The sequence below is a fragment of the Triturus cristatus genome, chromosome 9 (genome assembly GCF_964204655.1).
Source record: "Triturus cristatus chromosome 9, aTriCri1.1, whole genome shotgun sequence".
Classification (NCBI taxonomy): Eukaryota; Metazoa; Chordata; class Amphibia; order Caudata; family Salamandridae; genus Triturus; species Triturus cristatus.
Genome location: NC_140592.1, coordinates 229,595,698 through 229,608,779, shown reverse-complemented (window position 1 = coordinate 229,608,779; position 13,082 = coordinate 229,595,698). Strand labels below are relative to the sequence as shown.

Here is a 13,082-nt window from a genome sequence, read left to right as displayed (position 1 = left end):
TGGATAGCACACAAAACCGTGTAGATGGTGTGTGTTACTTTTAAGCACACGGCCCACTTGCATGTTAAAGTCAGTATGAAATGTGATATAAAAAAAACTTTCTAATGTTGTTGAAAGACATAATTACATTTTATCGAATTGTATAGAATAACAAAGAACTGAATTGTGTTGTGTATGTGAATTGGTGCTGGCTCATCACCACAAACAGGTTTAATGGTCATGAGGCATTGCAAAGATGAAAGTCCTCAACATGCTGTGCAGTAATGCCATGCCCTCCATTTCCCCTTTGTCCTTTCTATTGGCAACAATATGCAGGGCCGTTAAACCCTAAGGACACCTGGACTTGGTGGCACTCAGCACCACCCTTTAGCTGAGCCCTGACAGTGGAGACCTTAATTGGACACACCCTTTGGGCTTAGACCTTCCAGGCCCCCTCTTGCCAAGCACTGGGTGGTGGCAGCTATTTGTACTATTTGGATCACCCAGTACACCCAGGGAAGTTGCGTACTGACATCCTCATGTAAACGGAAGTCCATTAGGCTGGGGCATACAAGGCCATTTTTAATGACTATAATGCTTTTAAATATTGCGTGCAGTCATTACTGATGTGGCCAATCGTGAACATTAGATAGAGTGCACGCCTTAAATGCTTGGTAAATACTAGGGTTGAATATGTTGTTAGGTTTATCCATAGCTGATAGTAAACATTTGCTTTTGTTTAAGAAAGGCAATTTATAAAATTGTGGAAGAGTGCTACCCACTGAGGATAACTCCAGTTCTACTTTTTATTGCTGCTTTTCTATGGGTTTAAGGCTTCTCTGGAGAGAATCAACATAGTTGCCCACCTCATCAGCAATCTGGAAGGTGTACCTTGATCTTGTCTTAAGGCCAGAGACCTCTGAAGTGCATTCTGGGAGAGGTCCTTATCTGGCTCTTCTCTGAGAAGGGGAACTCTGAAAGGATGAACTAGACTCTGATCAGAAGAGGGCATCTACTTAACAGCCTGGTGCTGTAAAAGAAAACTGGAACTATCCTGCAGCTCACTCACCTTTTCTTTTTGAATTTTTTGGCGGTGGTACCTCTCGTGTGTAGACCTGAAATGTTGTCCACTTTCGCTTACCTAGAACTAATCCTGGACTCCCTGATGAAGCTCCATTGGCCTCCATGCTTCTGCTGACTTTGCCTTTGTGGAAGCTCCCAGCAAGCACAATGAAAGCTCTACCCCCTCTCCCTAGCGCTGGTGCAGAAATGTGCTGTCGCGTGCCACAGACACACCTTTGCACCATAGTGCAAGGGTGACTCTGTGGCTCTAGCGTAGGTTTTGCAATAGAAGGATACCCTTCCAGTGCAAAATACTATGCTTAGACTTATTTTAAACCTTTTCCCACTTTGTTAGTGTGCTGTACAGTGCAGCCCACATGCACAGTCGGGAAAGAAAGGAGAAATGAAAGCATTTCTCCTTCATAGCTTATTTGAGATGGGCGCAGGTTTTTGCCATAAAATCCTTGGGTTGTTGCATGGGAACGCCCTTGCACTACTGATGGAATTCCCCCTTGGCGCTAAGTAATTCAAAGCAGTGTTTTGTGTTATTTTCAAGTTATTTTCCAGCGCAGAGCTAGTTTTGTGCTGAAAAGTAAAAAAGATTTAAGGTCGATTTGCATCACTTTTGTGACCCAAACATGGCGTCAAATCTTAGTAACTATACCCCTTAGATTTTGGGGCAAACATTTTTAAAGCCCACTTAATCGTATTTTTTGCAGTTTTATATAGTAAGAACAAGACACAATGGTTGACGGAGCAGTTTAAACATTGTTCATATAAGAACACTGCATAATTAAGCTTTGTATCTTAGTACAAAAATAGTTCTTCAGAAATCTTTATGGTGTAGGACTTTGCCTGCCAGTATTCAAATTTAGGATAATAATCCAGGGAATGTTTCAGGATTAGTGCAAAGATTGGATCTGTATTGTTGCTACAAATGATTTTGTAGCAATGTGGTTGATGGTCACTTGAAAATGTCTTGAGATTTGAGGCTTCTGGGTAGCTTGAGACTTATGAGTAGTATAAGTATATTTTTCCTTTCTACATGCTAGATAGGTGAACTGCAAGTTTTCCTGTGAATTGGAATTGCATGATTGTTCACAGGTGCTCAGTGTACAATTATAGTGAGTATTTCGTTAGTTTCTACTAAGTGTTGCTTGCAACAGGTCCTTCTTCGTTTTGCATGTTAGTAAAAGATGGCCACCCCGGTTTCTTTGATGTTGTCTGTCCTTCTACTGTTTCTTGGCAGTGGAGAGAGAGCTTTGATGTTGTCTGTCCTTCTTCTGTTTCTTGGTAGTGGAGAGAGAGCTTGAACCAAAGATGGCCACCACCCCCTTTGGCCCCAAAGGCAGTTGTTGAATCAGCTCTGAGCTCATAGAGGCCATGAGGTGCTGATATCCGATTGGTGCACTTGGTCTGCTACAAAACGAGTCAGCAGAGCATCAGGACTGCCCTTTCATGTCCAAGACTATCAATGCTGTCTTGTTTTGACAGTGTGCTCCCGCGTTCCTCTCCTGGTTCAACGCATCAGTACTAGAGAGAGAACACTGAGACGGGTGACCTACATGTCGGCTGCAGGCTTTCATAGGGAGCTCGTCTTACCCACTTTCCCTGGAGGGTGGGTCATAATAGGAAGAAGGGCCCAGGTGAGCAGGTAAACGTTGAAATGGAGGATTGAGGGCAGTGTCTGCACTCTGCCAGAAGTATTTCAAAATCTGTGCTAATTATGTCAGATAAGATGGAAATTATGCATTTTTGTGTGTGGGAGGCAGTGCTGCACTCAGTGGTAAACTCGGGATGACGCGGGGACAGCTGAGGATAGATACAGAGGAAATTTGGGCCGGGACTTTCGAAAAGGCGCTTCCTTCCCCTCCAATATGTTGGCAAACATGTATGAGATTAATAATATTAAATATTTAAATGTACTCTACATCCCATCTAGGGACAGTCCTGTAAGTGTTTTAAATAAGTAGTTTTATTTTTTGTAATTCTTTAGCTTTTTACAGATCAAGTAGATTCTATAATTGAAGTTGGATTCGTTAAGGCACTCAAGTTGTTAAAAACGCACAATCAGAACAGTATCAGATATAGGTCATTCAGTGAAGCAGCACACCCAGTAACACTTTCTAATTGCTGTCAGGGTGTGGATTGCATATCCAGAGCTCTAATGGTAAAACTAAGATAAATGTGTGGTGAGTAAGTTATGTAAAGCTGTTACAACAAAAACGGGGAGGTTTTATTTCCAATTTATTTTCACGAGTTAACAATCTTCTCACATGTTAACACTTGTTAAGCAGTAGCTCTCTTCCCCCAATATCCAACATGCAGTTTTGGCCTAGAGAAGCACCCATCTATTGGCAGCCCCTCACACTGCTGAGCTTTTTTTGATCAATTATCTCTTTCGCTGCCATTCAGCTAAGATCAGGATATTCAAATTATTCTGGATCTCACAGTCATGTTTGACTAGAGAATGTATTTTCTATTTCCTTAATCTGGAGAGGGAATGTGCAAATCGCAGAAATAATTCATATATCTTTCACCCTAACCAAAATATTTCAAAAATATATTTGAGAGATTCCTGTGATATTATTTCGCATTATGCCCTAAGCGCTTAGGTATTTGCACTCAACTTTTTCAGATGAAACCTGCAGCACTTTCCATTTTTGAAGGTTCTCTGTTCACAATTAGGTTGACCGGGTATGGCTGCCTGGACCTCTTTTAGGGATGAAACAACATTTTACAGAACTCAAGATACTAGCACAGGTTCTTGGAAAGATGAAGCCGTTCCTTGTAAAAAATAAAAATATTTACTCATAACAATGATAAATAAAGTAGCTATTTCAAATGAAACATTCAACAGACAAATGAGACAATGTCATCACTGGATGGTTTACAACTGGGAAACAATCTGTACATAAAATATAATTAGCTAATACTCCCATTATAGTCAACAACAAAGAAATGAATCACAAACAGGTGTGTAAAGAGAAAGTATTCCTTATTCTGAAAGTATTTTGCCGTGATATGTCATTTGTTTAAATTGATTCTTAGTCAGTTGCTGAAGTTACTAATGTGGAGGAAGAGGAAAGGGAAGAAATGCTATTTTCAATCCATGCTGAATGATCAATAGGTATTCCTTGCTCCTGGTTGGCTCCATGGAATGCTCTGTTATTTCATATACTAAAGAAATGTCTATGTGACCAATACTGTTTGATTTGAATAACACAAAGCAAGGGTTTTATGTACAGGAAGAAAATGGCGCACACATTCAATATACGCAATATTAATACAAAAAACAGTTAAGGTATGGTGCTAACAGGGAGGGGGAAGCCCTCAACCCCTCAATCCGTATGGGAAACCCCACACTTAAAACATGAAACAACAGTCCCGTGCACTCATACAGATATCAGTTCCACCAAGTCTGTGTGTCATACCAAAGACACACAGACTTTGTGGAACTGATATCTGTATGAGTGCACGGGACTGTTGTTTCAATACTGTTTGATTTGATTGCAAACTACATGTGTTTCTATATATGTATGACATGTAGGTCTGGATTTATAGGTTTCCAGGGGTAGTTTTGACAAATTTTACCGTTTTTAGGTCTCGCCTAGCGACGCAGCGCATGCGCGTTACTTGCCTTGGCGAGATCTATTGTTGCCGCTTTCTGTGCTGAAGGGGGACAGGACATGTTACGCGCCCGGACAGGCGATGTGCACGTGCACGGCTCGCGCCGTCTGAGCACAACCTTTCTGCCCCGCGCTTTCACGGCGACAGCTTGTTTATCTTGTCCGTACTTCACCAGAGCCTGACGGCTTACTGTCTGTCTGCCACTGTGCGTCGCTATGGAACTGCGAACTAAATGTCTTTAATGCCACAGCTAAAGCTCTGTTGATAGAATTACTACACTGATGCTCAAGTGCTTCAGCCAATTTGTCTTCCAGATAATACTAGGAGGAATCTTCTGTATAGCAGGGGCAGGCCCATACTACATCTCATCAAAGGGCTCCCAATTCGATAATGCTTCCATGCTTGATAGAGTGCAGCCCAGTCACCTTCAGAGAAGGGTAACAGGGGGAGCAACCCTGATGAGCCCTTGTTTAACCTTGAATACAATAAGGACAGAGAGTAATAGGAGTTCCTATGGCTCGGCCTGTATTTATATTATTGCAGCCTTAGATGACTTTACAACCAGGGTCATCACTTGGGAGCTTTTTTCAACCACCTTTGTCGTGCCCAGAGATGTATTGCACCAAATAATTAAGCAGCTTCCTCAGGCTCCTATTGTGACAGCCCAGTGCCAGAGAAGACCAGTCACGCAGCCGACATGAAGAAAGGGGATCGGGTAAAGCGCAGTAGTTCACTCTACCCACTACAACACTGAATCAGGGGGAACAACAAGGCTTTAAGTGGGCCGGGTCTTGCCGCGTCTCGCCGGTGCTCAGCACCGGCAGTTCTGAAAAGCTGGTACTGAGACTGGTCCCTATCTGGCTCTCCATTTTTACCGTCACCCTCAGGGGGAAAAAATCTCAACTCTGCAGCAGTGCCACTGCACTTCAAAGAGACTCGTTTTAGTTCTTTCACAGTCTCACCATTTCAGAACTGAACCATTTTCAATATGCTATGCTACGAAGCCATGGTTGTTGCTTATTTATGTTACACATCTAACAACCATTGTCAAAGCCAGTAGTACTGGCTTGTTGTAGGTGTAATGTTACTTGCTGTATTATATATCTGAAAATAATGACAAAAGTAGCAAAATACTAGTCGGGCGGCACACTAGTTTGAGCTAAAAGCATTGTAAATGACAATGCCTTTTATTTATGTGTTAATTATCAAAACTGATAAATAAAAGGCATTGTCATTTACAATGCCAATAGCTTAAACTCTCGGAAATGCGAGACCTATTGCATTGCAAATCCTTGTTTAATTTGGCTCAAACTTTTAGATTTGCACAGAGAATAACATGGAATGTCTAAGTTTTCTTATTTGGCAGAATTTAGCAGTGGAAATTCATTAGTGGGTTCTTCCAAAATAAAGAATATAACAAATGACAGGATAACATTGCAAATGTCTTTTCCCTATTTGAGGAACTACTGATAAGAAACAGCTTTTTACTAGAATGTATGTTAGCATAATGATCATGTAGAAGACCATGTTCTCTGTAAATATACATGTAATCAGAATTAGGCCACTATTTTGAATTTCCGATATAGAGTTAACAAGGTTAGGGTCTAATATCAGATTCAGAATTTTGTGAAATTGCTGCACTGATTAGAATTTCTCCACACAACTTTCTCCAGATATCACCTGGAAGCATTTGCATGGATATAAAAGGTCCGTAATGTGGAAAAAGTGCAGATTTGGGGTATGATAAAACACGCCAACTTCATTATCTAGGGTGGTAAACTGCCCTGGCATAATACAACAAATTAGGTAACATAATTATCCGAGGGTAATTTCAAACTAAACAATCATTGGCAGAGCCAATATAGTCTGGTGTTGGCTGCCATTCTTTGGAATTTGTTAATACTTGTTTTGTTTTGCCATAGTAGTGTCTTGCAATGAAGCAAACTACTTTACGTGTGGATGTGCTCCTTGTGAAAGAACAAAATGCCATCACTCACAGTGTAATTTACCCATTTCCTGAAGTGGGCCGACCATCTGCCCCATGTTTTATTTTTAGTGGATGGAAGTAGAATATGAATTAAACAAAAACAGATAAACTAGTATTCAAATCAAAAGGCCTTGGTTAATGCCAGAACTAAAAATATGGCATGGTGAGCAAGTGTAGGAGACCTCACCTTGGTAAAAGAGGAGTAATGCTGCGAGGGTGTGGGAGGTATTGACTGGGGGTAAAGAGTATTGTAAGTGTTGTGATGCCAGTGGGTGTAAACACAATATTCTCAGAAGTAAGCAACATTCTTATAGCTCTTGAAATCTGTCTTATCATAGAGGCCTCAAAATGAGCTTGAGAAAAGCTATCAATTAATTAATAGAGGATTTGAAAATATCCTACAGAACTGTTTAACCTGTAGGTTATAGTCCAATTCTCAAAGAGAGAGCCTGGGGGGATGTAGCGATATGTCCAAATGTCAGCCTGATAGCTCGGTGAGAGAGAGAGAGAGAGAGAGAGAGAGAGAGAGAGAGAGAGAGAGAGAGAACACTTCCCTTTATCAAAGGCTAGTGATGCTTACTGCCTTCTTGCCACTCACGAGCAGGACATTCTTTATCTGTAAAGCAGCAGAGAAGTAAGGGAGGGATTGCAAGTGGGGATAGACAGGGCTGGTGCTGTTAGGACAGTGTGCAGGTGAAGGGCTCACAAACAGGGACTTGCCCCAAAGGAGCACTAACACTGTTACTTGTTTTAATTTGTGAGTTAGACTGCAAGATATTTTATGAAAGGTACTTCATATAATGTGTACCCATATCCATGTCCCGGCTTAATACTTTACAGTGAAAATTTGTACATAAGCAGTTGTGTCGCCTCAACCTTGAATTGCTGCAAATACCTACCAAATACATGCAAAGAGAGACTCTGCGCTTTTGTCATGTTCCACACCTTTCTTCTTCTCCCAAGAAATGGAAAAACCACTGCACGAGGAACCATCGATTTTTTTCCCTGAGTTCCACACCACAATAGATAATTTGACAATCTATAAATGGATGTATGTATTTGGTATTTATATAGCGGGACCCTACCTAGGGAGCAACGGAACACTGTATATATTGTGGGGTGGTGGGAAACAATCAAGATTGTTTATGTTGAGTGGGAATTACACAATTACATGTGCGTCTTTGACAAATCATGTTTCCCATCAAAATAAAAAAGTGGAAAATTCTTGTGTCCGTTTAGAAAGAATGAGAGCTCAGTTTTCAGTGGGAGTGGTTTATTTGCATCAGTGCTTCTTCTGTTATCATCAGGTCTCACAGAGTGTTAATCGTAATACTTTGTATTCGCCTGTCATGAGTTTGTGAGAGAGAGAAGAGGTATTGGACTGAAGGAACGTTTCTAGGGTTGAGGGGGACATGGTCCTGTGTGTCTCGAGTGCTGCTCACCTTAAGGAAACACAGTAACACCTATTTCAAACCAATAAGATATTTATTTCCAAGAGTGTGAAGTCCCAAGCCCCTTCCCCCAAGATACACCCCTCGTTAATGGATGAGCTCCTAAAGCGTGGACCTACCTGATGCTACACATGAGAGCCTTTTCCTCACTTCTTGAATTCCGTTAGAAACTGAAGACATGGCTTTTCCAGTAGTCCTACTAGCCCTAGGTGTATCTACACTCACACCTGCTCAGTGTCAGTAAACACTCTGTGATAGTGCGCTCTACAAATCTGCATAATATAACAGCTAATATGTCCGTGTTGAGGCAAAACAAGAGGTCCAGTGTTTTTGGCAGCAGAGGGGGAAATACCTTTACATTAGATGGATGTGGCAAACGAACAAGTAAAACAAGACAGACAACAGGTCTATGTACACCAAGAACAGATGCAGCAAGTGGTATATATATTATTGCAAAGGAAGTAACTGCCAAGATGTACAGCCAATGAGCAAACAACCATCTGGATTATAGGGATGAAATAACCATTGATTGGAAGCCTGTACACACTCACCAAATTTCATAAACTGGCAAAACCGCCACCTTTTGACACCGACATGCCCATACAATCCTACACATGTTTTCTTTAGCTTCCTAGCTCTAGTTTACTTTGGGCTGCAAGATTTGTGCAGTGCACCAAGAGTGCCCCTAGGGAATTTGGTAAGGTGTGAAAACGTGTCTTTGTCCTCCTCCATGTTAAAAAGTCAGAGTTCTACTGGAGTGTACTACCTAATAAGATGTTAGAAGAATTACAATTCCTCCGTACTTCCATAACCCTAAGAGCATATCATTGGACAAGAGATGGGATGGGAAACATTGGATCCTGTTGACAATTGCCTTAGAAGTTTGCTCAGGGAAATGTTCTAGAAGGTGTACGTTAGGGTGACGTTCCACCTGCCTCCACCCTGCTGCTAGTCGATAACAGAATTGACCACTTTGGTGGTTTGTTTTGAATGAATGTCTATTTATGATACTTTTACGATTATGGTAAGTTCTAAATTCCTGTCCTCAGTTTTTGGTGTTTAAGTACTTTCATCTCATGACTGGTGAGAAGGGAGATTGTCTTGTTTAGTGTTCTGCACTGCCTGGATGGCCCTCTGTCACTGACCCCTCTTCTTTGGCATGGTGGTATAAGCTAGAAGAAAGTTGCCATGGGATACTACATTGGTTATCTTGGTTAGTGATTAAGTGTTAAAATAGGTGCAAACAACATTTGCATCCCTTTTCGCACATGCTTTCATTACGAACTGAGCACAAATTGTACTTGCCCCAGTTTTTGAACAGGCAGCTACCATCAACTTGCAAAATGATGGCAACTGCCCATGCAAAACATTGTGCATGGGTTAATATCATGAACACATTGGGTGCAAAAACCGCTTCCTATTGCTAGTTTCTAGTACCTACTAACTGGTTATATTCAGGTAAAAAACAGATGTGGGGCTCGTCCCTAATGTCACTTGCACCAGAGTGGGTTTCATGCCTGTCACCTCATGGGTTTAAGCAACAATGTAAGATATGAGACCATCCTACAAGTAGGCAAATCAAAAGCAAAAGGTTGCCATTCTGTGTCAGTTGCAGTTAAAGATGTTAAGTAAATGATATTTAAATACCTAGTTTCTCAGTCCCTGTTCTCTGTGAGTGCTGTTTTGTTCTTTAAGACACTTATAGTGGCATTCTAATTCTACGTCCTGGGGTAGTAGCATGACAGTTAAGAGGAGTTTGATGTGGGAAGCAGCAGCTTTGCAAACTCCATTAAAATCCTTACTACTAGTTCAGCAATTGTCTTCATCATTTCAGTAACTGACTATGACACTAGAGTTAATGCTAAGAAAATCATGCTCCTAGGAGGGTAATGTGTCATCCTTTAAGAATGAGTACACTTGTGCGTCCTTGCAAAATATTTAATTATAGAGAAGCTCAAAACCGTCTTTAGCAACTAAACCCTGCTGCCAGAGGTGTTTGTCAACAAGGGAGGAGGGTAAATCCTCAGATATCTAGTAAGTAAGTTTAGATTATTTTGGACTGGGGGCTGAAATCATGAGGTGCCAACATGCCTGATGGGTAAACAAACAGTATTCTGTTCACAAAATACACTTATTTCTTGCAACTAGGAACAAACAATGTGGATTGGTGTTCATTAATCTCTCTGGGAAAATGTCTACTCCGTGTTTAAAAATATCACAGTTTATTTCAAATTGGATTATCCTCTGTATTGAAGTAGTCTACCCCGCCACTGTTTGTATCGTTGAAGAGAAGTGAAGTGAAGATACTAAGTGGGGTTTCTTTACATTTCACTCCCATCAAATAAAAAAAACATAATGCTATCTATCCATTGGAAACATGCCCTTGGGCTGGGATGTCAATTTTTCAGCCAGTCTTTTGTCGTCCAAGAAGTCAGGAAGAATTAAAATACAGTCTGCAGAAGAAAGCTGTTCATTGTTATCCCCCTGGCCTTCTAGAATCCTGTTACACGGGGTGCACTGCTCGGGGCCTTCTTTCTTGAGGGAAGCAGCGGGAACAGAAAAGACTGAAAATGAGTTTCCTGGCCACCCTTTGTGCTAGTTGACACTGAAGTGGCTTTGAAACACTCCCCCTAACAAAAGACATGAATAATATGATCTAAATAGCACTGTAGTAACGTTTATGTGTAAGAATAATTTAATTGTACCCTTGTACAAAAATACACACAAAAAAGTGCGCTGTGGCTTGTGTAGAAATAATTCCTAACAGAAATCAACAATCAACAAAGTAGAGTGAAGCCCTGGGCTTTGGAGGTGAAATGCGCTGGGTGTGTTTAGGGCTTCCACGGGTGGGGGCGGCGCTCCGGAGCGCCTCTGTGTATGTCTAAGGATAATCCTGACAGGACGGAGAAATATTATCTCGGAATCGGGCAGGCCAATCTCCGAGGGTGAAACCTGCAGAGCCGGCCACTTTCATCTGGCAAGGTAATAACAGGGAACAGCGGGAATTATTCTGCAGCCAACCGCTTATTAAATTTATCCTGAGTCATCTGTTCGGAAAGGCTCGCCTGAGAGTAATGACAGCGTTTCAGCGCCGAGCTGCGCACCCTGTTTAACCCCCTCACTTCGTGGCTCCCCCTCCCGCGGGCTGCGCAATGGTTTAGCCTGCAAGTAAGCCGAACTTGAAGGTGCCGAGCTGTGACAGGCTCCACTCTGCTCCGCGGGGATACCGGGCTGGAGTCGCTGAGTTCTTCTGTTTTTTATTTCTACAGGGTCAAATCGAGGTTGAGAGCAACACCGTCTTCAAGCTAGCTGCACTGATACTGCAGGTAAGTGTCCGCGACAAGTGTCGGCTCTTTTATTTACCGTTTGATGTGGTTTGTACCTGCCACATTTCCACTTTAGCACAGACACGATGCAGCACCCCCCCCCCCTCCCCCTGTGTTTTAAGAACATCTTTTGGGTGTCTTTGCAAGCAAGCGAACAGCCGCCTAATGAAATAGCAGAACATTGTTTGTCAAGCAACCTGATTAATAGTCTCGCTCGCCACATTCCACAAACATAACTACAGTAGTAAAACATGACCATCAGAAAATGTTCCCACTGAGAGTTAAATGTGTTCTGTATAAACAGCGCGCAGAATTTGTCTCTGTAAACATGAAGGGTTAATGAGTGGAAACATATATTGTATTGTATTTTATGTCATTAGTAGTCTTAATTTATTTCATAGTGTGCATAATTTACTCTACTTAATACTTCATCATCACTAAAACAGAAGTAACCACAACTAGCCTTGAAATTATTAACTTGCATGTTAACAAAATACAATATTTTCCGTAATGAGAAATGCTGATCATTTGCTGAACTAGGCTTTTTGGGGGTTAGTGACCTTGTTGCATTTATCTGGAAAGCGATAGTATTGTTGTGGACAGCGCGTGCTCTCATTGCACTGATCACGTTGATTAACGTGAACAGACACAATTGTGCATAGCCGTGATTTTCACAGTGCCATCTGTGCCTTACCCAGGATTAGTAATCTAGTTGGTTGGTTTTCTTTCAAATCAGTGAGGATGTGCTGATGTTTCCGCATAAGTGGTCAAGTGCGGACGTTTTATTTATTTAAATCAATTAAGTATGTGCTGAACACTACAACAGCTAGACTGAATTTCCGTTCCTGTGTTGTCCAGCAGAATCTGAATAATTTAACATTTTTTTTTATCTTTTATTGCTGTTGTATTTGCAGGAAGCCAAAGGAGACTACACCAGGTAATATCATTTATCATTGAATTACTTATGTGCATGCAACGCTGGATGCAAGTCCTTAATTTATATTTGAATTGTAGATGAATGCAATGCAAACCTATGTGACTGTCTTGCTATAAGTAACAAGAAATAGATGTGTTTTACAGTGTGATTCTGAGTAGGGGTTAGTTGTAAACATCTTTATCAATCCTCTCTAGCGGCTGTCTTTCTGTTGATGGAACAAATCCTTATTTCACATTCATTTTTAGTCACAATCATATCATAACGCGCTTAAACGCCTCTTCCGGGGTAGTAAGCGCTATTTAAATACAATTTTATACAATACAATGATAGATTTCCAAAACATTTCACGGAAAAGTTGAGTTGCACCAGCCTTGCCGTACCAGCGAATAAAACATTGACAGTTTAAGAATTCTGTTTAGTTTGCCTAGTCACAAGGCCAAACGCTGAAAAGCAACTTGCTGTTTTGTAAGCACAGATGCCTCCCTGGTGGGCTCGGGGCAACTTTTTAGAATAAATATCAGTTTCGATTAGTGGGTGTGCCTATGGTGCCCTGATGTGAGCAGTGGGTTGGATGCAGCTTGCCAGCTGTCTTTGCAGTTCCCTCTGCTGCCTTCTTCTGCAGCTGCCTCGGAGAGGCCCCAGGCCTCCTGCACTTGACCTCTTGCCTGCATTGTTCGCGACCTGTGAGTCTTGGAGTCGCTGCTCCGCCT

General features: G+C 41.6%; 1 protein-coding gene across 3 annotated transcripts in view; it reads left to right on the top strand.

Moving 5' to 3' along the window:
• The window catches only part of FRMD4B (FERM domain containing 4B), a 558,786-nt gene that overhangs the window by 387,009 nt on the left and 158,695 nt on the right, over nucleotides 1-13,082 (top strand). For all 3 annotated transcript variants that reach the window (XM_085624792.1, XM_085624790.1, XM_085624791.1), the window contains exons 6-7: nucleotides 11,379-11,435; nucleotides 12,350-12,372. In XM_085624792.1, coding sequence (XP_085480918.1) covers nucleotides 11,379-11,435; nucleotides 12,350-12,372 — 80 coding nt within the window. The remainder of the gene's footprint in view (nucleotides 1-11,378; nucleotides 11,436-12,349; nucleotides 12,373-13,082) is intronic.